This window comes from Pelophylax lessonae (genome assembly GCF_965119305.1).
Source record: "Pelophylax lessonae genome assembly, chromosome: 12".
Classification (NCBI taxonomy): Eukaryota; Metazoa; Chordata; class Amphibia; order Anura; family Ranidae; genus Pelophylax; species Pelophylax lessonae.
In genome coordinates, this window is record NC_138779.1 from 215,121,862 (window position 1) to 215,146,938 (window position 25,077).

At 42.7% G+C, this 25,077-nt stretch overlaps 2 protein-coding genes across 2 annotated transcripts in view; both read left to right on the forward strand.

Moving 5' to 3' along the window:
• LOC309569030 (transmembrane protease serine 9-like) overlaps nucleotides 1-3,756 on the forward strand; it is a 44,753-nt gene extending 40,997 nt beyond the window's left edge. The window contains exons 14-15 of the mRNA XM_082274791.1: nucleotides 1,113-1,265; nucleotides 3,670-3,756. Of these exons, the coding sequence (XP_082130917.1) occupies nucleotides 1,113-1,265; nucleotides 3,670-3,687 (171 nt within the window). The 3' untranslated portion in view covers nucleotides 3,688-3,756. The remainder of the gene's footprint in view (nucleotides 1-1,112; nucleotides 1,266-3,669) is intronic.
• A 6,249-nt stretch (nucleotides 3,757-10,005) lies between these two features.
• Nucleotides 10,006-23,618, forward strand: LOC309568039 (chymotrypsin-like elastase family member 2A; the record flags this gene model as incomplete). Its single annotated transcript, XM_082273617.1, has 8 exons — nucleotides 10,006-10,045; nucleotides 12,363-12,451; nucleotides 14,660-14,757; nucleotides 16,658-16,786; nucleotides 18,151-18,287; nucleotides 19,559-19,704; nucleotides 21,676-21,828; nucleotides 23,574-23,618. The coding sequence occupies 8 exons, from the start codon at nucleotides 10,006-10,008 to the stop codon at nucleotides 23,589-23,591; spliced, it is 810 nt and encodes a 269-aa protein (XP_082129743.1). The 3' UTR covers nucleotides 23,592-23,618.
• Nucleotides 23,619-25,077: the final 1,459 nt, after the last annotated feature.

Genomic DNA, 25,077 nt, shown 5'->3' on the forward strand with positions numbered 1-25,077 from the left:
CTACGTCGCTAGCCTGTGAGGGTCTAGGGAGCGAGCGCGCGCCCCCGGAGGCACGCTCCCGCGTGGTCACGGACCCCCCCGTGCGTGTGATCATCGGTGCAGAGGGAGAAAGGCAGGCGGCTAGTGTAAATAAGCCGCCTGTCATTCTCCCCTGTGTAGAAACAATGATCACATGGTTCTACTATGTAGGACCGTTGATCATTGTTCCTACAGCCCAAGCCACAGCCAATCACAGTTAGAATCACGCCCCTAGGGACACACATAGCCCCTCCCTCTCAAAAAAAGTTAACCCCTTTACTACCAGTGTAATTTTACAGTAATAGTGCATATGTATAGCACTGATTACTGTAGAAATGTCACTGGTAACCCCAAAAGTGTCAAAAATGTCAGTCAAGGGTCCGATCTGTCCGCCCCAATGTCGCAGTACCGCAAAAAAAATCTCAGATCGCCGCCATCAAAAAATGACAAAAATCTTTCCCTTTGTTAGTAAACGCGATAACTTTTGCGCAAACCAATCAAAATACGCTTTTTGCAATTTTTTTTTACCAAACATATGTAGCATAAAACAAATTGGCTGAAAATGTTAAAAAATAATTTTGATTTTTACATTTTTTTTGGGGAATTTCATATAAAAAAATGTGAAAAAATATTGCTATTTTTGCAAAATTTACGCTCTTTTTTTGTTTATAGCGCATGATCAAAAAATTGCACAGGTGATCAAATAACACCAAAAGAAAGCTCTGTTTGTGGGAAAAAAAGGACGCCAAATTTGTTTAGGTACAGCGTCGCACGAACGCGCAATTGTCCGTTAAAGTCACGCAGTGCCGAATCGCAAAATACCCCCTGGTCAGGAAGGGGGTAAAATCTTCCGGGGCTTAAGTGGTTAAAAAGAATATTTCCAGGGTTTACAAAAAAAAAAAAAGTACAGCTAGAACTCTGCTTTAAGGGAAAACCATCAAGAAAAATGAGTAGGCTGCCAATGCTGGCCTTTCCTTCGCGAATCACCAGTAACTTTTTGAAGGAAATAAAGCAATGTAATGCATTTTACATATTTACTGATAAAAAAAAAGACATGCATGGACACGCCCTTTAAGGAGACTTGTATCTTGCAGGGTGACTCTGGAGGACCCCTGAACTGCCAGAATGCACAGGGTGCCTGGGAGGTCCATGGTGTGGTCAGTTTTGGATCTTCTCTTGGATGTAACTACTACAAGAAGCCCTCTGTCTTTACCCGCGTCTCTGACTTCAATGGCTGGATCAGCACGGTGAGCACCTGATGTAACAGTGTGATACATTCATAAGGCAAAATAATACTTCTCATGGTTATTTTTAAAAAAATCTGCATTGATCATGAATCTGGCCATACACGTCGCAAATTGATAGAGCGAGCAAACTTTGAGTTCTGTTGTTTTGGCTGGAGCTGCAAATCAGTCGAAGGCATAAAATGTTGGTTTCAATCAAATACGATGAGGCACAATATTTTTTTTCTCAGTTCCAACCTCACAAATAAACACAGTTGATTGAACTCATGAGCGGCAGATTGCTCAGTTGTTGGCGATTGCTTGCAATTGATTCACATTGGATGAAAATTATAATGTGTATGGCCAGCTTCAGTTGTGGATGCTGTGTGTGCAACATATGGCCAAAAGAACTTCAACAATGTGCACATGGCATGTGCAGAATGCCCTATCACTATGCTCCACTGCCACTCCCCCTTTTTCACTTGCATGCAGTTCCTGGCTGTCAAAATAACAGCCAGGAGTTGCTGTAGGTGCGTTGTACATGGCAGATGTAAAATTTGCTGCTGTCAAAAAAACCGAACATTATTCAGAAAAAAGATATAGTGTTACAAAGTTTATACACATTGATCAGACTGGGGAGAGAGAGAGAGATACAAAGTAACATTGTTTACAAACATTGATCAGACAGGAATTAGAGAGATACAAAGTAACATTGTTTATAAACTTTGATCAGAGAGAAATTAGAGAGATACAAGGTAACATTGTTTATAAACATTGATCCGACAGGAGATAGAGAGATACAAAGTAGCTTTGCTTCTAAACATTAATCAGACAGGAGATAGAGCGATACAAAGTAACATTGTTTATAAACATTGATCAGACAGGAGTTAGAGAAATACAAAGTAACATTGTTTCTAAACATTAGTCAGACAAGAGATAGAAAGATACAAAGTAACATTGTTTACAAACATTGATCAGACGGGAGATAGAAAGATACAAAGTACCATGGCTTATAAACATTGATCAGACAGGAGATAGAGAGATACAAAGTAACATTGTTTATAAATATTGTTCAGACAAAAGATATAGTGATCAGACAAGCGATAGAGAGACACAAAGTATTATTGTTTATAAGCATTGATCAGACAGGAGATAGGAAAATACAAAGTAACATTGTTTCTAAACATTAATCAGACAGGAGATAGAGCGATACAAAGTAACATGGTTTATAAACATTGATCAGACAAGAGATAGAGAGCTACAAAGTAACTTTGCTTATAAACATTGATCAGACAGGAGATAGAGAGATACAAAGTAACATTGTTTATAAACATTGATCAGACAAGAGATAGAGAGATACAAAGTAACTTTGCTTATAAACATTGATCAGACTGAAGATAGAGAGATACAAAGTGTTTACACTAATCAACCCTTTTAAACTCCTTTTTCCCTTTATCCCCTGGAAGAAATGTGGGAAAATAAACAAAATATATATACATACTCGCCTCCCTGCTGCAGCATCCATATGATGCTGCAGCTGTCCCCCGCTGGCTCTAAGCCCGACAACTGAGCGATCATGTGACCACTAATCGCCCAGTTCTCGGGTCTGCTCTGAGCAGACAGTGGGGACTATCAGTCACCGCTGTCTGCTCTGCCCCTCCAGCATTCACTAAAGCACTGGGCTGTGCAGGGGGTGGGAGGGGCTGGCTGAGGCTCTCATCAGCACTTTTAGAGGCTGAGCCAGCTGCCTGTAAGGCATCTGGATGGATCCCGACATTATTTTTGGGATACATCCAATGACTGGAGCAGCTCTATGACGTCAGTTAGCCGACTGTCTGCTGATTCTGGGCCACAGGAGAGCACAGGTAAGTGACCCTCATAAGAAGTATGACCAAAAGAGCATTTTTTTTGTTACCCTTAATATTTGAACTTTTTTTTTATTCCGATTGCTTATTAACTTTTTAGGTATCACATTAAAAAAACAGCAAAGTTGGGGGGGAAAAAAAAGCATTTCTTTAATTGGTGAATAACTTTGCAATCCTGTGTACCAGAACCATCATTTTAGTGTCATTTTAGACAGGACAAACTATATAAATACAGTTTTTCTTTTAAATTTGTCGGTCTTTTTTGGTTTATAGCACAAGAAATAAAAAAAACGCAAAGGTGATCATATACCACCAAGAAAAAAGCTCTATTTGTGGGGAAAAAAAAGGATATAAATTTTGTTTGGGCACAGTGTCGCCCGACCACGCAACTGTCTGTTAAAATAACGCTGTAATGCGAAAAATGGCCTGGTCATGAAGGGGGGGGGTAAATCTTCTGAAGTTTGCATGAGCGCGGTTCAGTCTTCCTATAAAAATTTTTAACACATGTATGTACATGTACAATTGTGAAACTTATTTTATATTGTATTTTTTTTTCTTTTCAGACTATTGCATCTAATTAAAAGAAGTGGAAGAAGTCCTTGGCCTGAACTACAGACTATAAAATGCCTATAAAAATGTTTAATAAAAATCCCAAAAAAACACCAACTCCTGTGTCCTGATTGTTTGGAGATGATGGCATATGTACTATGTATACTCTGAGTATAGGAAGATGGCGGACTTTGACTTTGAGAAATTGTCATGAGGGATGATTTACTAAAAGGTGAAAAGGCTATTTACTTTCCAAGGGAAGTTGCACTTTGCAAGCAAATTTTCCCAGAGCTTAGTGAATCTGGGGAAAATTATCCAACCACATCCAAAAAAATAAAAATAAAAAAAAAAAACTGTACAGTATTTTTGCTTTAGCTGAGTTAGAAAAAGTCTAAAAAAACCACCGGTGGTCTGATTGGCACCCGTTGTCATAATATGTCCAAGGATAGTTAGGAGTCACCAGGTTTAATGAACATCAAAAATGCTTTATTGGTGAAATAAACTATTTTAATTAAGCCCCGGAAGATTTTACCCCCTTCCTGACCAGGGCCTATTTTGCGATTCGGCACTGCGTGATTTTAACTGACAATTGCGCGGTCGTGCGACGCTGTACCCAAACGAATTTAACGTCCTTTTTTTCCCACAACCAGAGCTTTCTTTTGGTGGTATTTGATCACCTGTGCGATTTTTGATCATGCGCTATAAACAAAAAAAGAGCGACAACTTTGCAAAAATAACAATATTTTTCACATTTTTTTATATGAAATTCCCCAAAAAAAATGTAAAAATCAACATTTTTTTTAACATTTTAGGCCAATTTGTTTTATGCTACATATGTTTGGTAAAAAAAAAAAATCGCAAAAAGCGTATTTTGATTGGTTTGCACAAAAGTTATTGCGTTTACTAACTAAGGGAAAGATTTCTGTCATTTTTGTTGTTTTTTTTTTTTAACGAGTAATGGCGGCGATCTGCGATTTTTTTTGCGGGACTGCGACATTGCGGCGGACAGATCGGACCCTTGACTCACATTTTTGACACTTTTGGGGTTACCAGTGACATTACTACAGTAATCAGTGCTATAAATATGCAATGTTACTGTACTAATGACACTGGCAGTGAAGGGGTTAACTTTTTTTTGAGAGTGAGGGGTTAAGTGTGTCCCTAGGGGTGTAATTCTAACTGTGATTGGATGTGGCTTGATGTGTAAGAACAGTGATCAACGGTCCTACATAGCAGAACCGTATGATCTTTATTCTTACACAGGGAAGAATGAGAGGTGGCTTTGTTTACATTAGCCGACTGCCTTTCTCCCGCTGTAACGGACGATCGTGAGTGACCCGATGTCCGCCGGGCACACGCGCGGGGGGGTCCGTGACCGAGCGGGGACGGGAGCGCGCCTTCGGGGGCGAGTGCTCGCTCCCTAGAGCCTCACAGGCTAGTGACGTAGACCTACGTCGCTTTGCCTGTGAGGGGCTGACCGCCGCAGTAAATAGTCGTGCGGCGGTCGGCAAGCGGTTAATGTTCTTTAACCATATGACTCCAACCTATCCTTGGACATATGACAAGAGGCGCCTCTGCTTGGACAACCAATGGGTTTTTTGCCCAGGTTCACACTGAGACCGTTTTGAAATCGTGCAAATTCAGCTGAACTCGCACTAATTCAAGCCGGCATTTCAGTCCGACTTCTGATTTAGGGTGACCCCAACCTCAGCAGATGTAAGTTATTTTTCTTTATTTCTACAGATGAACCTTTTGAGCTAATTAACCTACTTAATACACCATAAGAGCTCTCCCGCCTTCCTCTTTTTTTTTTCTGATGGACACCCTGAGCTACCTCAGAGACTGATGGTCAGCCCTTTTGGACCGAACCCCTCAGACCTCTGTTTGACCATCACATCCCAAATTTCAGTATTTTTCCTTGCACATTATTGGATAAAAGATGCCATTAGAGCTTCTCCTCATTCTCTAAGTTAGCCATTCTTGACCAGAGTTCCATGGAACCCTCGGGTTCCTTCAGAGGTTGCTAGGGGTTTCTTAAGCTGTGGCAGATTGACTTTCCAGCTTATATTGCCTCCAAAGGATGGGATTCTGAACACTGTGGTAAGTGGAGCATTCTCCCCACTGACCAATAATTTAAGAGACATTCTTTCCACTGATCATCAACGTAAGGAGCATTCTTCCCACTGACCACCAATGTAAGGGACATTCTTCCCACTGACCACCAATTTAAGAGACATTCTTTCCACTTGCCACCAATTTAAGGAACATTCTTCCCACTGACCACCAATTTAAGGGACATTCTTCCCACTTGCCACCAATTTAAGGGACATTCTTCCCACTTGCCACCAATTTAAGGAGCATTCTTTCCACTGACCACCAATTTAAGGGACATTCTTCCCACTGACCACCGATTTAGGGACATTCTTCCCAATGACCACCAATTTAAGAGACATTCTTTCCACTTGCCACCAATTTAAGGAGCATTCTTCCCACTGACCACCAATTTAAGGGACATTCTTCTCACTGACCACCAATTTAAGAGACATTCTTTCCACTGATCATCAATGTAGGGAGCATTCTTCCCACTTGCCACCAATTTAAGGGGCATTCTACCCACTGACCACCAATTTAAGGGACATTCTTCCCACTTGCCACCAATTTAAGGGGCATTCTTCCCACTGACCACCGATTTAAGGGACATTCTTCCCACTTGCCACCAATTTAAGGGGCATTTTTCCCACTGACCACCGATTTAAGGGACATTCTTCCTACTGGCCACCAATGTAGGAGACATTCTTCCCACTGACCACCAATGTAAGGGACATTCTTTCCTACTTGCCACCAATTTAAGGGACATTCTTCCCACTGGCCACCAATGTAGGAGACATTCTTCCCACTGACCACCAATGTAAGGGACATTCTTCCCACTTGCCACCAATTTAAGGGGCATTCTTCCCACTGACCACCAATGTAAGGGACATTCTTTCCACTGACCACCAATTTAAGAGACATTCTTTCCACTGACCACTATGTAAGGAATGTTCTTCCCTCAGACTTCAATTATTTGATTTCAGCTGGTGTTCCCTGGGACTTGAAAATTATTTCAAGGGTCCCTCTGTAGTAAACAGGTTGAGAAAAGCTGCACTAAGCTGAGAGAGAATTCCCTCAGAAGGTGAACAACCTATTGGCCTTTGGTAAATCATCCTCCCGAGAACGCGGGCCGCTCTTTGGCGCGGTCTGTTACCGCTGCATTTAACGGACATAACGGATAACTGATTACTCTACCGGCCCATTGCCAGTGTCATGTGATTGCTGTGACCAATCACAGCCTATCACATGACAGTAAACAATGAATGGTTTGCTTTCATGCCATTCATTGTATATAATTGTGCTGCTAGCGGTGATTGGTCACAGTCATCACATGGTACAGACAGGGCCAATCATAGCCCATTTGTACCATGTGATTTGCTGTGTCCAATCACAGGATCGGGACGTGATGTAACTCCCAAGATATTTGTTAGCAGAGGTTTTCCAGGTATAAGGAAAGGTCCCTGCAAGATATTGTACTTCAGAGGGGGGCATGTTGAGTGGCAAGGCCTCCGATTTAGAGGGGTTAACCTTAAAACCAGATAGGGATCCAAACTCATCTAACAGCTTATAAAGGTTGAGAAGGGTTATATGGGGGTGTGGTAAAGTAGGGAGGACGTCGTCTGCAAATAGTGAAATCTTAAACTCGCGTCCCCTGATCAAGACCACGCGGACATTGGAATCCTGACGAATCTGAGCTGCTATGGGGTTCGATGCATAGAGCAAAAAGTAATGGAGAGAGCGGATATCCTTGCTGTGCTGTAATAGTAAAGGGGGGAGAAGCAGCCAGCGGGGTTTTGATAGAGGCAGAAGGAGCCGCATATAAATGATTAATTGCTCTAAGAAATGGCCCCCGAAAGCCCAAATGCTCAAGGGCTGTGAACATAAAAAGGCCAACTGAGCCTGACAAAGGCTTTTTAAGCCGAGTAAAAGTGCTTCTGGGTTTTGTCTGTTTACTATATCTATTGTATTGATGACCCTTCTAGTATTGTCTTCTGCCTATCTCCAAGGTACGAAGCCCACCTGATCCTTATGTATTAAAGAAGGGAGGACCTTGTTAAGGCGAAGGGAAAGTAGCTTCGTTAATATTATAAGGTCGGAATTTAACAAAGCTTTGGGTCTATAGTTCCCACATAATGTGTGGACCTTGTCCAGTTTAGGTATGAGGGTCAAATTGGAGGTCTGCATATCTCTCGGGATTTCATCCTTGTGCATAAATCCAGTAACTGGTTGCCGACCGCCCGCCGACCGCCGAGTGCCCGCCACAGATATCCGGAGCAGCAATGACGTCACTCCCGCATACGCGGGAGTTCACTTTCCGGTGAGGAGCTCCGAAGGTCCGTCAAGATACGCCGGACCTTCAGAGCGCATGTGCCGCTGGTGTCAGCAGCTGCATGCAGGGTGAATATCTTCTAAACCGTGCAGGTTTAGGAGATATTAATTTTACCTACAGGTAATCCTTATTATAGGCCTTATTATAGACTTACCTGTAGATAAAAGTTAAAAAGCGGAGCATACTACCACTTTAAGTAAATGTCTGACCCTTAGGGACCCCAGATCACCAGAACTAGCATCTACATTGGAAGATTTCTCCTCTATTACTTTTCTGGGGACAACCCAAAATTTGGGATTTTCTTTTACTTTTCCTTTCAATGACAATGGCAAACAGAACCAATGGAAAGGCTGAGCCTCTCTAACAGGGGTGCAGACAGCAATAAAAACCTGACAGGGTCATATTATTCGTGGGAGACAATGGCAACATTTTCATCTCCCCTACGAGTTACATTCTACCTCTGGTTTGTTACTTAATACCCCCTGTTGTATATTGTTACAGTTTGTAATTTTGCAACACTCCTTGTTTCCATACTATGGTTGAGCAATTCATTGTTGTTTATTCTATGTCAATGGTACCTACTGACTTACACCGCACTATGTACCGAAACCTGTACCGCTGTTTATTCTCGTTTGTTACTTCATTATTCTTAATAAAACTTTTGAACAAGAAAAACCTGACAGGGGTTCCAATCCCTCTCCACTCAATCCAAAACGAAAGAAAACAAAAACGAAAACTTTGTTTCAAAAATTGCATCGGTCTTTTCCACTTCTAAGAAATAAAGGAACATTGTGGCCTGGTCTTGTTGGTGTCCTTTGCTCTACAACAACCAAGGTCTGCGATAAAATATATTTCAGGCTGCGAGAAAAAAAACACCCGGGGTCGATTTACTAAAACTGGAGAGTGCAATATCTGGTGCAGCTGTGCATGGGAGCCAATCAGCTTCTATAGTATCGTACACACTATATGAATTTTTGTACGATTTCTGTATAGTTTGTATAGTGATCAACCGATATTGTTTTTTAAGTGCCGATACCGATATTTTGGTCATCGGATATCGGTATCGGCCGATATTGGCTGATATTTTCAGACATTTAAAAAAAATTTATTTTTTTTATATTTTTTTTTTTCACAGGTACTGTGGTGGAGGGATCTGGGGGGACTAAAAGACCCTTAGTTAGTAAACGCAATAACTTTTGCGCAAACCAAAAATATGTAGCAGAAAACAAATTGGCCAAAAATGATAAAAAATTTTGAATTTTTTAATTTTTTGGGGGGAATTTTATATAAAAAAATGTGAAAAATATTGTTATTTTTTCAAAATGTTCGCTATTTTTTTGTTTATAGCGCAAAAAGTAAAAATCGCACAGGTGATCAAATACCACCAAAAGAAAGCTCTGTTTGTGGGAAAAAAAGGACGTAAATTTCGTTTGGGTACGGCGTCGTCAATTGTCAGTTAAAGTCGCACAGTGCCGAATCGCAATAAGTGGCCTGGACGTAAGACAGCAAAATCCTCCGGTGGTAAAGTGGTTAACATATTAGAAAAGTACGAAACACAATATTGTTTGGTAGTGAGGAAATCCTGCATAAATTAGCAGAGTGAGAAGGATTTTTTCTTTTTTTTTTTTTTATAAATACAAAACAACAAAAAAATATTAATTGAAAATATATTATAACTTGTAACGAAGAAATATAAAATACCAAGCAGAAAAAGAAAGTATGGCCGGGTCTTGTGTTAAAGTTGGACAACCACCAAGGTCAGTACAGCTAAAGGGCTGCGATAAAATATATTTCGGGCTGCGGGAATAAACAAATATGCTTTTTTGGAGGAGATAAGTGATATATTTAGCACAAATGTCAACCGATCGATAGAAATAGTTTGAATAAATAGGCCTCCAGGCCTGTTGTTGGACAAGGCTGTCCGAGGACAATGGATTCCCTACTTGCATTGCTGCTGTTGGCTGTCGGAGGTTTGTCTTACCATTTGAGCTTTATACTTTTGCATGTGTATTTTATTTATTTTTTTTATTTTATTTATTTAGGTCATTATTTATTTTCTTTTGTTTTTGGTTGTTGTTTTTGGTTGTTGTTTTTTGTTTTTTTGTCTTACCATTTGAGCTATAGTTTTGCATGTGTATTTTATTATTATTTTTTTTATTTTATTTATTTAGGTCATTATTTATTTTCTTTTGTTTTTGGTTGTTGTTTTTTGTTTTGTTTTTTGTTTTTTTGTCTGACCATTTGAGCTATAGTTTTGCATGTGTATTTTATTATTTTTTATTTTATTTTATTTATTTAGGTCATTATTTTTTATTTTCTTTTGTTTTTGGTTGTTGTTTTTTGTTTTGTTTTTTTGTTTTTTTGTCTTACCATTTGAGCTATAGTTTTGCATGTGTATTTTATTTATTTTTTTAATTTTATTTATTTAGGTCATTATTTATTTTCTTTTGTTTTTGGTTGTTGTTTTTTTTTTTTTTTTTTTTTTTTTGCTACTTTTGTCATAGAGCAACATTTTACTTTTATATTTACTTTTATATAGCTGTTGAGGACATCTCTCTAATTCTGGGTTCCTCATTTTGTCAGCCTTCCTCAGTCACTGCAAGAACATTTCATCAATGGAAATTTATGTAAATGAAAAGTAGATTTAAACGCTCCTCTAATTTTATAAATCGTTTTTCAATCATTTATAATTTAGCAATTTTCATTAAAATAATCCCTGGTGATCCTGCCATGAAGGTCTTTGTTCAGGCACTTCCTGTTATAAGGTGACAACTCTCCCGATTGTGCTGATGCATTGCCACCCTGTCATGTAGGGGGGAGATTTACTAAAACTGGTGTACACAGAATCTGGTGCAGCTCTGCCTAGTAACCAATCAGCTTCCAGGTTTTATTGTCAAAGCTTATCCACTTCTGGACCAGAAGATTTACCGCCCCCCCCCCCCCTTAACGAGCAGGCCATTTTTCTTGCGATTCGGCGCTGCATAATGTTAACTGGCAATTTGCGCGGTTGTGCGACGCTGTACCCAAATAAGATTGATTTTTTCCCACAAACAGAGATTTATTTTGGTGGTATTTGATCACCTGTGCGATTTTTATTTGTTTGCACTATAAACAAAAAAAGAGCGACAATTCTGGAAAAAAAAAAAAAAACAATATTTTTCACTTTCTGCTATAGAACATTCCCAAAAAAAAACAAAAAAAAAAAAAAAAAACATTTTTTTCTTCATCATTTTAGGCCAATTTGTTTTTTGCTACACATTTTTTGGTAAAGAAATAAATCCCAATAAGCGTATTTTGATTGGTTTGCGTCTACAAATTAGAGGAAAGATTTATGTCATTTTTGTTTATTTATTTATTTATTTTACTAGTAATGGCGGCGATCTGCGATTTTTAGCGGGACTGCGACATTGCGGCGGACAGATCGGACCCCATCTGACATTTTTGACACTTTTGGGGGGACCAGTGACATTACTACAGTAATCAGTGCTAAAAATATTCACTGTTACTGTAATAATGAGACTGGCAGGGAAGGGGTTAACCTAGGGGTGATCAAAGGGTTAAGTGTGAGCCTAGGGGGTGTTTTCTAAATGTATGGGGGAGGGACTTGTGACTTATTTACGCGGCGTGACATCATCTTTCACAATATACAAAAACATGGGCTAACTTTACTGTTTAGTTTCTTTTAATCACTTCCGCAAACCCCCCCCCCCCCCCACCCGGGGTGCTCCCTCCCCTCTCCTGCCGGCTGCTGCAGGGGATGTGTCACAATAGAGAACCAGGAAGGGGTCGGTAAATATGTAATTTACCAGCTCCTTCCTTTTCTGAATGGACAGAGTCATAGTCAGTGACATTGTAAAAAAATAAAATAAAATGATAAAAAATAATACAATTAAAATACCAAAAAATAAAAACTACTGACACCAGTGGGTGAACTTCCAGGATCGCAAAGGTCACACTTGCGACCGGGCCCTGGCATTCCACCACCGTGGGGAGGTCCCAAGGTGGCAGGAAGGGGGCCAACTGCTGAACTTGTGAAAGGGCCCCGCAATGAGAGTAAAGGGCCCCGGGATCAGTGGGAAGAGCCCCAGGCTTGAAGGGAAGAGCCCCGGCCAGGGGTCCGGGGGGCCCTTCATTGTTTCTTGCATGGGGCCCTGAAGGTTCTAGTTATGCCTCTGAATCTTGTTGTTTGCAATCCACCAATGACGTAACCATCCACCGAAATCATTCATCTTTATAACATTTTTGTGACCCGTGGTGATGATTTTTGCCTTTTATGCTTTTATTCAGCGTATGGCTGTGGTGTTCCCACCTACAAGCCAGCCACATCCAGAGTGGTAAATGGTGAGGATGCCGTGCCGCACAGTTGGCCTTGGCAGGTAAGCAGCATATCTATACATTGTATACACTCAAAGGTTACATAATTGGGACTTTGTATTGGCTGGTACAAATATTTGTTACATTTTGTTCAGTAACCAAATCACTTAGATGCACGGTGGCAAGGAGGCTCTTGTGCGCTGGATCACGTACCTATTACGTGGGGGGCGCACAAGCCGATCGGTGGGTGGGGGGTGGGCTAGATTTTGTTTCCCAGCAAGGCAGGGAATAAAATCTATCACATCCCTTAGTAAAAGCAGCACACACAGTTCACATAAACACTGGCTAGGCACACATTTAACCCTTTGATCACTCTATATGAGGGATGTCAAACTCAGTTTTATCGCGGGCCGCCTCAGCATTATGGTTGCCCCAAAAGAAAGGTGACAAGATTTTTAAAATGAAATCCGGGGACATATTTTTTTTTTTTTGATTGGCAAATTGTAAACTTCTTATTAAAGCATATTTTCTTCAAATTATATATGCGGTGTACAGTATGTGTTTATGGAATGATTGTATGACATTATTTCGTACATTTTGTCCATGAGATAAAAAAAAAAGATACTTCTTAGAATTTTTGGGGATATGACTACCAAATGTTAAGATGATAAGATAGAGAAAACACTTTTCAATGCATATTTTGTATTTTATTCTTACCAAAGAAGTGCGGAGGTGCGCTTAAAAAGAGTGGGAATTTCAGCGATGTGCTACGTGCAGAGTTCAGGGGTCCGCTATGTACAGAGTGCAGAGTTCGGGGTGCGGGATGTACAGAGTGCAGAGTCCAGGGGTGCACAATGTACAGAATGCAGAGTTCAGGGGTGCACGATGTACAGAGTTCAGGAGTGCACAATGTTGCAGAGTTCAGGGATGCGCAACATTAAGAGTGCAGGGTTCAAGGGTGCGCTATGTACAGAGTTCACAGTGCACACGCTACGTACACAGTGCAGGGTTCAATAGTGCGCTACGTACACAGTGCAGAGATCAGGAGTGTGCTGTGTACACAGTACAGAGATCAGGAGTGCGCTATGTACACAGTGCAGAGATCAGGAGTGCGCTATGTACACAGTACAGAGATCAGGAGTGCAATGTGTACACAGTACAGAGATCAGGAGTGCGCTACGTACACAGTGCAGAGATCAGGAGTGCGCTAGATACACAGTACAGAGATCAGGAGTGCGCTACATACACAGTGCAGAGATCAGGAGTGCGCTACATACACAGTGCAGAGATCAGGAGTGCGCTAGATACACAGTGCAGAGATCAGGAGTTTGCTACATATACAGTGCAGAGATCAGGAATGTGCTACATACATCGTGCATCGATCAGGAGTGCACTACATACACAGTGCGGCGATCAGGAGTGTGCTACATACACAGTGCAGAGATCAGGAGTGCACTACATACACAGTGCAGAGATCAGGAGTGCACTACATACACAGTGCAGAGATCAGGAGTGTGTTACGTACACAGTGCAGAGATCAGGAGTGCACTACATACACAGTGCAGAGATCAGGAGTGTGTTACGTACACAGTGCAGAGATCAGGAGTGCACTACATACACAGTGCAGAGATCAGGAGTGTGTTACGTACACAGTGCAGAGATCAGGAGTGCACTACATACACAGTGCAGAGATCAGGAATGCACTACGTACACAGTGCAGAGATCAGGAGTGTGTTACGTACACAGTGCAGAGATCAGGAGTGCACTACATACACAGTGCAGAGATCAGGAGTGTGTTACGTACACAGTGCAGAGATCAGGAGTGCACTACATACACAGTGCAGAGATCAGGAGTGCACTACATACACAGTGCAGAGATCAGGAATGCGCTATGTACACAGTGCAGAGATCAGGAGTGCGCTACATACACAGTGCGGCGATCAGGAGTGCGCTACATACACAGTGCAGAGATCAGGAGTGCGCTACATACACAGTGCAGAGATCAGGAGGGCTCTATGTACTCAGTGACGAGCCATTGGGAATAAGGATGAATGTGTGAACTGTAACCTAAGTGACTGTCTGCGGGTAATCAGAGGAGGCTCAACAAGTCATCACACAGGAAGTCCTACAGGGACAGTGCTACATACAATTCAGAAATGAAGTAGTAATCTTTGTATGTGGCTTCCTTTTGCTGCGTATTGCCTGTAGTCCTGCTGTCTATTATATTTACTATTTACTATTAACAAAGCATCTTTATTTCTTACCTATAGGTGTCACTCCAGTACACTTCTGGAGGATATTGGTATCATACCTGTGGTGGATCTCTCATCTCATCTGAATGGGTGTTGACCGCAGGTCACTGCATCAGGTATGTGATGGATATGGAGCTCCAATGAAAAAAGGGTTTTCACTTTGGGGTGACTGATGGTCTGCATGCACTCTTATGCAACTTTTACTAAAGATTTTGGGGTGGAGTTACTAAAGAAATAAATGATAAATAGATAAATGTGTGTTGTGTTAAGGAAGCCCCTTCAATTGAACGGGCAACCTACGGAATGGCAATGGACAAACAAAATGTAAAAACAGCAATTTTGTGATTAACTATCTAGGTTGCTTGGTGTGCCGATTAGAATGAATTGTTTTCGTGAACCCAGCCTCAGAGTCTTCAGTCAGTAGATAATTATATGGAGTAGCTGCATGAAGTCATCCAGTGTAGTTCCTCAAATTGGCTCCTAAATATTGCCATAGTTAGGGTTGGGAACCCTGTAGAGAAGAGTAGGCAATGTAGGTGCCTAGGTAGCCACTAGAGGTCCCTAGAGCAGTGAGTGGGGTGTACCATAGATAGTAAGAAAAAGTGCCAGCCTTGCCCATGTAGGGCATCTTGGGGAAAGGGTTCTAGCTCTAGTTTGGAGGAAGTCTGTCTGTGTGGTTGGTTGGCCATGGAAAGAAGTGCAAAGATCACAACAGCTGAAATGTTATCTTTTGAGGGTCAAGAAGCTTTGAAGGAAGGAGAGGTGTAGGACTTTGGAACCACTTAAATCCCTTAGGTATGGGATGTAAGCCTCTGACAAAACCCTAAGTGGTGTGCTCCTCTTCTCTGCTCTCTGCTTTGCTTGCGACTGAATTATTGTGCCATCACCATTGGGGTCAAGTATGGATTTTTCCTTCTGACCTCCAATGCAGAGGTCTCCAAACTAGTATGAGGCCCACATTGTATGTGCAGGCCAAAAAACCCTTACATCATGGTGCCCATCAGATTCCTCCTTACATCAAGGTCCCTATCAGAGTCTTCTGTTACAGCAGGGTCCCCACCAGAGTTCCCCCTTACATCAAGGTCCCTACAGAGTCCCCCCTTACATCAGGGTCCCCACCAGAATCCCCCCTTATATCAAGGTCTGCATTAGAGTTCCCCTTCGCATCAGGGGCCCCATTTGATTTCCCCTTACATCAGGGTCCCAACCAGAGTCCAACCTTACATCAGGGTCCCCACCAGAGTCCCCCCTTACATGAGGGTCCCCACCAGAGTCCCCCTATACATCATGGTTCCCACCACAGCCCCTCTTTATATCAGGGTAATCATCAGAGTCCTCCCCTTACATCAGGGCCCCCACTAGAATCCCCTCTTATTTCAGGGTCCCCATCTGTGTTCCCCTTCACATCAGGGTCCCCACCAGAGCCCCTCTTTATATCAGGATCCCCATCAGAGTCTCCCATTACATCAGGTTATACCAGGCAGCCTACTTTGACTTTAATCCTCAAGCTGTGCAGGATACACCATTGACCCTAACCACTGGCCTGATAAAATCTTGTAGAGGTCTAGATGTGGCCCAAAGGTCGTGGTTTGGAGGCCCCTGCTCTAAATGGAACATCTTCTGGAAAGGAAACCTTGTAGGAAAGGCCTCTGTTATGTTGTCCAGGGGTGATACCCCAGCCCATTGCTCCTTAGGGGGTCTATGGGACCAGGGCCGTCTTTATTCTTGATTGGACCCTGGGCAAAAATGTTCTTGGGCCCTCTTGAATCCACTTATCAACTATTTGGGGGCTCAAAGGGCAGCTGCTTTGGGCCCCACAACAATAACTAGACCCGGGGCAGCTGACCCTTTTGCCCTGTGTTAAAGACAGCCCTGTAGAGGACCAACAAATACCAGGTAGAAAGCGTAAATGAGGGCAGATGCTCCACTGCCACATAGCTGTGTATGTGATCCCTGACCAGCTACGCCACACTTTTATATCCCATATAACATATCCCATAATTTCTTTGCTTACAGCACCTCCAGAGTGTACAGAGTTCAGCTCGGAAGACACAACCTGAGGCAGCCTGAATCCAACATCAAGACCATCAGCGTCACCAAGCTCATCAACCACCCCAGATGGAACCCCAATGTTCTGGCCAATGGGTAATCTCCTACACAACAGACACAAAGAATGCTGTTTAATGATAACTTTTTTCTGAAAAAATGATACTGTTTCTGAATAATACGGAAAGCCATGAATGAATTTATGAACCAATAATGTCCATTTTAAGGCCCAGACAGTTAAATAACTGACAATCGCTGTCACACCCAGACAGGAATGTAACTGACACTCACTGTCATGTCCAGACAGGAATGTAACTGACACTCACTGTCATGTCCAGACAGGAATGTAACTGACACTCACTGTCACACCCAGACAGGAATGTAACTGACACTCGCTGTCACACCCAGACAAGAAAGTAACTGACACTCGCTGTCTTGTCCAGACAGGAATGTAAGTGACAAGCGCTGTCTCGCCCAGACAGGAATGTAACTGACACTCGCTGTCACCCCCAGACAGGAATGTAACTGACACTTACTGTCACACCTACACAGGAATGTATCTGACACTCGGTGTCACACCTACACAGGAATGTAACTGACACTCGCCGCTGTCACACCCAGACAGGAATGTAACTAACACTTGCTGTCACACCTACACAGGAATGTAACTGACACTCCCTGTCACACCCAGATAGGGATGTAACTAACACTCGCTGTCACACCTACACAGGAATGTAACTGACACTTGCTGTAACACCCAGACAGGAATGTAACTGACACTCGCTGTCACACCTACACAGGAATGTAACTGACACTCGCTGTCAAACCTAGACAGGAATGAAACTGACACTTGTTGTCACACCCAGACAGGAATGTAACTGACACTTGTTGTCACACCCAGACAGGAATGTAACTGACACTTTCTGTCACACTCAGACAGAAATGTAACTGATTTTAACCTACGGTAGCTTCTTCAGAGAGGGGGGTGTACTTTATTATCCAACATAAAATAAGAATGATGGCAAGCATCTCAAGTTCTACACACATATGGAAATTTTACATACAACATGTATATATTTATTGATAGTATCGGTTTATGTTTTTCTGGACCTATCTAAGCACCAACAGATGGAAAGTGACCTTCACTATCCCTGTTTAGATGAGCACGTAATCCTTTACACACACAACGTGACCTTTAAAAAATTTCTGTATCACTCGCTGTCACGCCTGGACAGGAATGTAACTAATTTTACACTATGGTGCTTCTTCATAGAGGATATGTTCTTATTTATACAACTTCAACCATCTCCAGTTCTACACACATATGGAAGCTACACTACATATATAATTATGCTTCGTATTAGTTTCTCTTTTACATGAAAGTAAAGTTTATGAAAGTAAAATTGTACTGGTCCTTTAAATTGCATAGTTCCATAGTCAATGCTTTCCCTTGTATCCACTAGGAATGACATCTCCCTCCTTAAGCTGGCAGAACCTGTAGAATTCAGTGACACCATCCAGCCCGCTTGCCTGCCCCCTGCTGGCGTCATCCTTGAAAACAATTTTGGCTGCTACGTCACTGGCTGGGGGAACCTTCAGAGTAAGTGAGCCTTGGCTTTAATCAACTTAGAGGTCATTTGCACTGTGGAAATCCCATAGACTGAAACTCCTGTCCTCTACTTCTGAAAATATATACAGTATTTGTATGGTCCTCCTAGGAGGTCTAATGTGTCTTACTAGCCTTCATGAGCTTGTAATATAGTTGTGTTAGTTGTCTAACTGAATAGTATCTTCTTCTACATCAATGTAACCAATTTAGGAAGGTAACTCCATGACTATAGAAATTATGGAATATGAATTTGGTTTCGCTATGCAGAGTTCAGTTATAGGTCATTAACCCTAGTCTCACATATGTGTATTTTGCATGCCAGACCATTTGTGGTGGGATTATTCATGACAGAACCTAATCAGAAGTCCTACTATGAAGACCTTGGCTAGTTAGGTTTTAGGATGCCCTGCATTCCTTATAGGTGTACTGTTTTTTTTTGTTTGTTTTTTTGTCAAATGTGCTGTCTTCCTTGGCTTCTTAACACAGACAGCTGATTTTAATTCTGACCATCTTGATGGTGAGTTTTGAGAGAAATTAGGGTGGCGTGGTGTTCAGCCCCGCCTCCCAATTCTCTCTATGCAGTTTGGGTTTCATCAGACCTTATTTTCGTAGCATCCTCTCAGATAGGCTTGCTAGGTTTGGTTAGGCAAATTTAGTTTCTCTGGCTCCCCTGTAATCAGCAGACCAGCATGTGATTACTTTGGGCTGTTCTGGGCTCTGCAGGCTGCGAGTTTGATTGCTTCCTCCTGTCTTCTGGAAACTTCCAGAATAGAGTGGGTGGGAGAGTCAAATAAGCAGCCTTAATATTTATGAAGCCCCAGCCAATCCCTGTGGAGTTGTGCCCAGAGGGTGGTTGAGGGCTGCATAAATAGTTTGGAGCCTCTGAGTGCAGTGTCCCCCCCCCCCCCCAGGAGGAGAGGTTCCAAACTGGAAGGGCTGCTGCCCTTCCTGGCACTCCAGCTGAAGATTCTGCTAGTCTCATCAAGGTCCCAGCTGTGCATAGGTGGGGAGACCTGTACTGCCTACCTGATGGTCAAATGGGTGGCATCCCCTACCAATTAGACTCATCCCTGTTCCCAGCTGAACCCAGGCCTTCCTGCTAACCCAGCGGTGCCCGGTGTGGAGGGTTGGCTGTACCCCCCACTGGAAGCTCTGCCCATGTCCATATTTGTTTGTATTTATCTGTTACAAGTATAGGGAGAAGACAGTTTCCAGTTTTGGAAGTTAATAAGATCAAATTTTATTTTTTTTATTTTTTTTAGCTGACGGACCTAGTGCAGACGCCCTGCAGCAAGGTCTTCTCCAGGTTGTGGGCCATGACATCTGCTCTCAGCGTGACTGGTGGGGAACTACCTTGAAGACCAACATGATCTGCGCTGGAGGAGATGGCATCGTGTCATCCTGCTATGTACGTACAACCTGATAAGACTCTATGGTCCTCACTCATCATTGCAGAGCTAGCATTCCTTGAGTGCTACTTGAGGAATGCTTAAAGGACATAATATTGGTTGAGGGGCCACTCTACCATGGCGTAAGCCCACTTCAAGGTGCCATCAATGCAACTGTAGTTTGAGGACTCAAGGTCAATAACTGCAGATATAAGTCTTCCACCGGGTCATCCTCCAAGGGTGATGCTGGATTTTAGGTAGAACTCAATCTTTGCTTTTAAAGTGGACCAAAATCAATGAATACAACTAACCTACTGTAAAAAAAAATAAAAAAAGAGAAAGGTTAACATGTACAGTACACTGGGAAGATGCCCAGTTCTAAGTGTGTCAAAAAGGCTTTAACTTTGCCTCCTCCCAAGCCATGCCCTATTCCTCATACTGACTCCAACAACAGGGCACTATTCCTCCCACTGACACCACCAATTGGGCACTATTTCTCCCACTGACACCAGCAATGGGGCACTATTTCTCCCACTGACACCAACAATGGGGCACTATTTCTCCCACTGATACCAGCGATGGGGCACTATTTCCCCCACTGACACCAGCAATGGGACACTATTTCTCCCACTGACACCAACAATGGGGCACTATTCCTCCCACTGACACCACCAATTGGGCACTATTTCTCCCACTGACACCAACAATGGGGCACTATTTCTCCCACTGGTGCCAATGATGGGGCACTATTCCTCCCACTGACACCACCAATTGGGCACTATTTCTCACACTGATACCAGCAATGGGGCACTATTTCTCCCACTGACACCAACAATGGGGCACTATTTCTCCCACTGACACCAGCAATGGGGCACTATTTCTCCCACTGACACCAGCAATGGGGCACTATTTCTCCCACTGACACCAACAATGGGGCACTAATTCTCCTACTGACACCAACAAGGGGGTACTATTCCTTATACTGACACCAATGATGGGGCACTATTCCTCCCACTGACACCAATGATGGGGCACTATTCCTCCCACTGACACCAATGATGGGGCACTATTCCTCCCACTGACACCAATGATGGGGTACTATTTCTCCCACTGACACCAATGATGGGGCACTATTCCTCCCACTGACACCAACAACAGGGCATTATTCCTTCTACTGGCACCAATGATGGGTCACTATTCCTCACACTGACACCAATGATGGGGCACTATTCCTCACACTGACACCAATGATGGGGCACTATTCCTCCCACTGACGCCAATGATGGGTCACTATTCCTCACACTGACACCAATGATGGGACACTATTCCTCCCACTGACACCAATGATGGGGCACTATTCCTCACACTGACACCAATGATGGGGCACTATTCCTCCCACTGACACCAATGATGGGGTACTATTCCTCCCACTGACACCAATGATGGGGCACTATTCCTCCCACTGACACCAACAACAGGGCATTATTCCTTCCACTGGCACCAATGATGGGGCACTATTCCTCACACTGACACCAATGATGGGGCACTATTCCTCACACTGACACCAATGATGGGGCACTATTCCTCACACTGACGCCAATGATGGGTCACTATTCCTCACACTGACACCAATGATGGGACACTATTCCTCCCACTGACACCAATGATGGGGCACTATTCCTCCCACTGACACCAATGATGGGGCACTATTCCTCCCACTGACACCAATGATGGGGCACTATTCCTCCCCCTAATACCAAAGATACTCCCATTGATGCCAGGACACTTTCTACTTTCAATGGCCATAGTCAGGCCAGTGAATTGGCCCTTTGCTCAGAAAGTTTGGAGACCCCTGATATATAGGATGTGGACATATGTTGACTCAGAACCTCCTCCTTTATGACTTTTTATTTGACTGTCCACCATTTTTTGATGGGTTCCATAAAATCATCTTCCTCCCCTGTGTTAAAACATTAACTTTATTCCTGCAGGGTGACTCCGGCGGACCCCTGAACTGCCAGAATTCACAAGGCGGCTGGGAACTTCATGGTGTCGTTAGCTTTGGATCATCTCTGGGATGTAACTACTACAAGAAGCCCTCCGTCTTCACCAGAGTCTCTGATTATAACAGCTGGATCAGCACGGTCAGTACCTAAGACTAAGTTCCATGTATAAAAATGTTTTCATCAATTATTTGCAGAGGCACCACGAATCTTCAACATCATTTGCTTAATACTTTTTTTTCTTAGGATCATTGGTGCCATCTAGTGGTAACAATGTGGTCTTTTTCCTGATTGAGCTGTTTCAGGAAAACATACTACATTATTGCCACTAGATGGCGAAGACTATCTTAGAAAATAAAAGTATTAAGCAAATTATGTTAAAGATTCATGGCACCTTTGCAAACGGTTTGCCATATTTGCACAATACATTTTTTTTATGCATTGACCCGCAAATCACAATGGAAATCAGAAGCAATGCATTTTATGGGAAGCAATACTAATTAAAGTTGAAATAATTAAATATGATCCAATCTCCAGCTGGTAAAGGATCTATTGGAAGAACCGATGCAGAGAGAAAAGGGGACCTAAACCACTTCAATAACGGGCACTTTCACCCCCTTCCTGCCCAGGCCCAATTTAAGATTTTAGTGCTGTTGCATTTTGAATGACAATTACGTGGTCATGCATCATTGTACCCATATGAATGTTTAATCATTTTATTCACACAAATAGAGCTTTCTTTTGGTGGTATTTAATTACCACTGGGATTTTTTTTATATTTTGCAAAAAAAATACAGAAAATGTTTTTCTTCGTTTCTGTTATAAAAATTTTGCAAATAAATAATTTGAAATTGAAAGCCATTTATTGTGTACAGCTGTCCTGTGATCGCTATGATCAGTAACAGCAATCGCATGATACAGATGCACTGTGATTGGCCATGTCTGTACCATGTGATCACTGTGACCAAATCAGAGATCATCACAATAGTACACAGTGAATGACTATGAATGAAAGCCATTTATTGCGTACAACTGTCCTGTGATTGCAATGATTGGTCACAGCAATCACATGGTACAGATGCACTGTGATTGGCCATGTCTGTACCATGTGATCACTGTGACCAAATCAGAGATCATCACAATAGTACACAGTGAATGACTATGAATGAAAGCCATTCATTGCGTACAACTGTCCTGTGATCGCAATGATTGGTCACAGCTATCACATGGTACAGATGCACTGTGATTGGCCATGTCTGTACCATGTGATCACGGTGACCAAATCACAGAGATCATCACAATAGTACACAGTGAATGACTATGAATGAAAGCCATTCATCGCGTACAACTGTCCTGTGATCGCTATGATTGGTCACAGCAATCACATGGTACGGGAGCTGACCCAGTTCAACTGCCGTGTCTGGTGACAGATCGTGCTGCAGTGTGGCCCCTAGGGCATGCACGAGGCATGTGACTGGCATAGGAATGGCAGTGCTCCCGCTTGGCCGCCATTTCTCCAGGAAGCAGTTAAATTTGCCTTACCAGTGATTTATAAACAGCAATTGGCGGGAAACTTACAGAAAAAAATAAATAAATAAAAGCTGTTTTTTTTTTTTACATATATAGTTTAAAAAACAGTTAAAAAAAACAAAAAAACAAATCCCCCCATCCAAAGTAAGTAAAGTGTACAAATCAGCTCTATCCGTCTACGCATTTCACTGAGCTTCCGCTTCATCAGGACAACAGATAACGCTTTCTTATATTGCTATAATAAGCGAATGGTAATCCATCCAGAAGAGATAATAAAAATGAACAATAACATAAAATATAATAATAATATAAAATGCAAATTTTTACTTTTTCTTGTTCTCTCCTGTTTTTTTCAGACCATTGCATCCAACTAAAGCTGACCTGCGATCCTGGAGTCTGCGATCCTGGAGTCTGCGATCCTGGAGTCTGCGATCCTGAAGTCTGCCTGATATTCCGAGGATTCCTGATTATTCAGTGCAGAGTTTCTTCATTTAATTTCTTATCTTTTCCAAAAAAAAAAAAAAAAAAAGACTGTCTTCCTGTCTGGAGTAATAAAGTTATTTTCCTGCTATCATCCAATTTGGGGTCTGTTCAATATGTAACCTAACTGCCATACACTATAGCTCTGACATATACCGCAGCGCTATACAGAGATCACTGACCCAATCACATCAGTCTCTGTACCAGAGGAGCTTACACTCTAATGTCCCCTCCCCCACAGTCACATTAGTCTCTGCACCAGAGGAGCTTACACTCTAATGTCCCCTCCTCCACTATTATTATTTTTATACATTTTTACAGGTCTGACATATACCGCAGTGCTGTACAGAGAACACTGAGCCAGTCACATCAGTCTCTGCACCAGTGGAGCTTACACTCTAATGTCTCCGGAGCTTACATTCTAATGTCTCCTCCCCCACAGTCACATCAGTCTCTGCACCAGAGGAGCTTACACTATAATGTCTCCGGAGCTTACATTCTAATGTCTCCTCCCCCACAGTCACATCAGTCTCTGCACCAGAGGAGCTTACACTCTAATGTCTCCTCCCCCACAGTCACATCAGTCTCTGTACCAGAGGAGCTTACACTCTAATGTCCCCTCCCCCACATTCACATCAGTCTCTGTACCAAAGGAGCTTACACTCTAATGTCTCCTCCCCCACAGTCACATCAGTCTCTGTACCAAAGGAGCTTACACTCTAATGTCCCCTCTCCCACAGTCACATCAGTCTCTGTACCAGAGGAGCTTACACTCTAATGTCCCCCCCCCACAGTCACATCAGTCTCTGAACCAAAGGAGCTTACACTCTTATGTCCCCTCCCCCACAGTCACATCAGTCTCTGTACCAGAGGAGCTTACACTCTGTACCAGAGGAGCTTACACTCTAATGTCTCCTCCCCCACAGTCACATCAGTCTCTGTACCAAAGGAGCTTACACTCTAATGTCCCCTCCCCCACAGTCACATCAGTCTCTGTACCAGAGGAGCTTACACTCTAATGTCCCCTCCCCCACAGTCACATCAGTCTCTGCACCAGAGGAGCTTACACTCTAATGTCTCCTTCCCCACAGTCACATCAGTCTCTGTACCAGAGGAGCTTACACTCTAATGTCTCCTCCCCCACAGTCACATCAGTCTCTGTACCAGAGGAGCTTACACTCTAATGTCTCCTTCCCCACAGTCACATCAGTCTCTGTACCAAAGGAGCTTACACTCTAATGTCTCCTCCCCCACAGTCACGTCAGTTTCTGTACCAGAGGAGCTTACACTCTAATGTCCCCTCCTCCACAGTCACATCAGTCTCTGCACCAGAGGAGCTTACACTCTAATGTCTCCTCCCCCACAGTCACATCAGTCTCT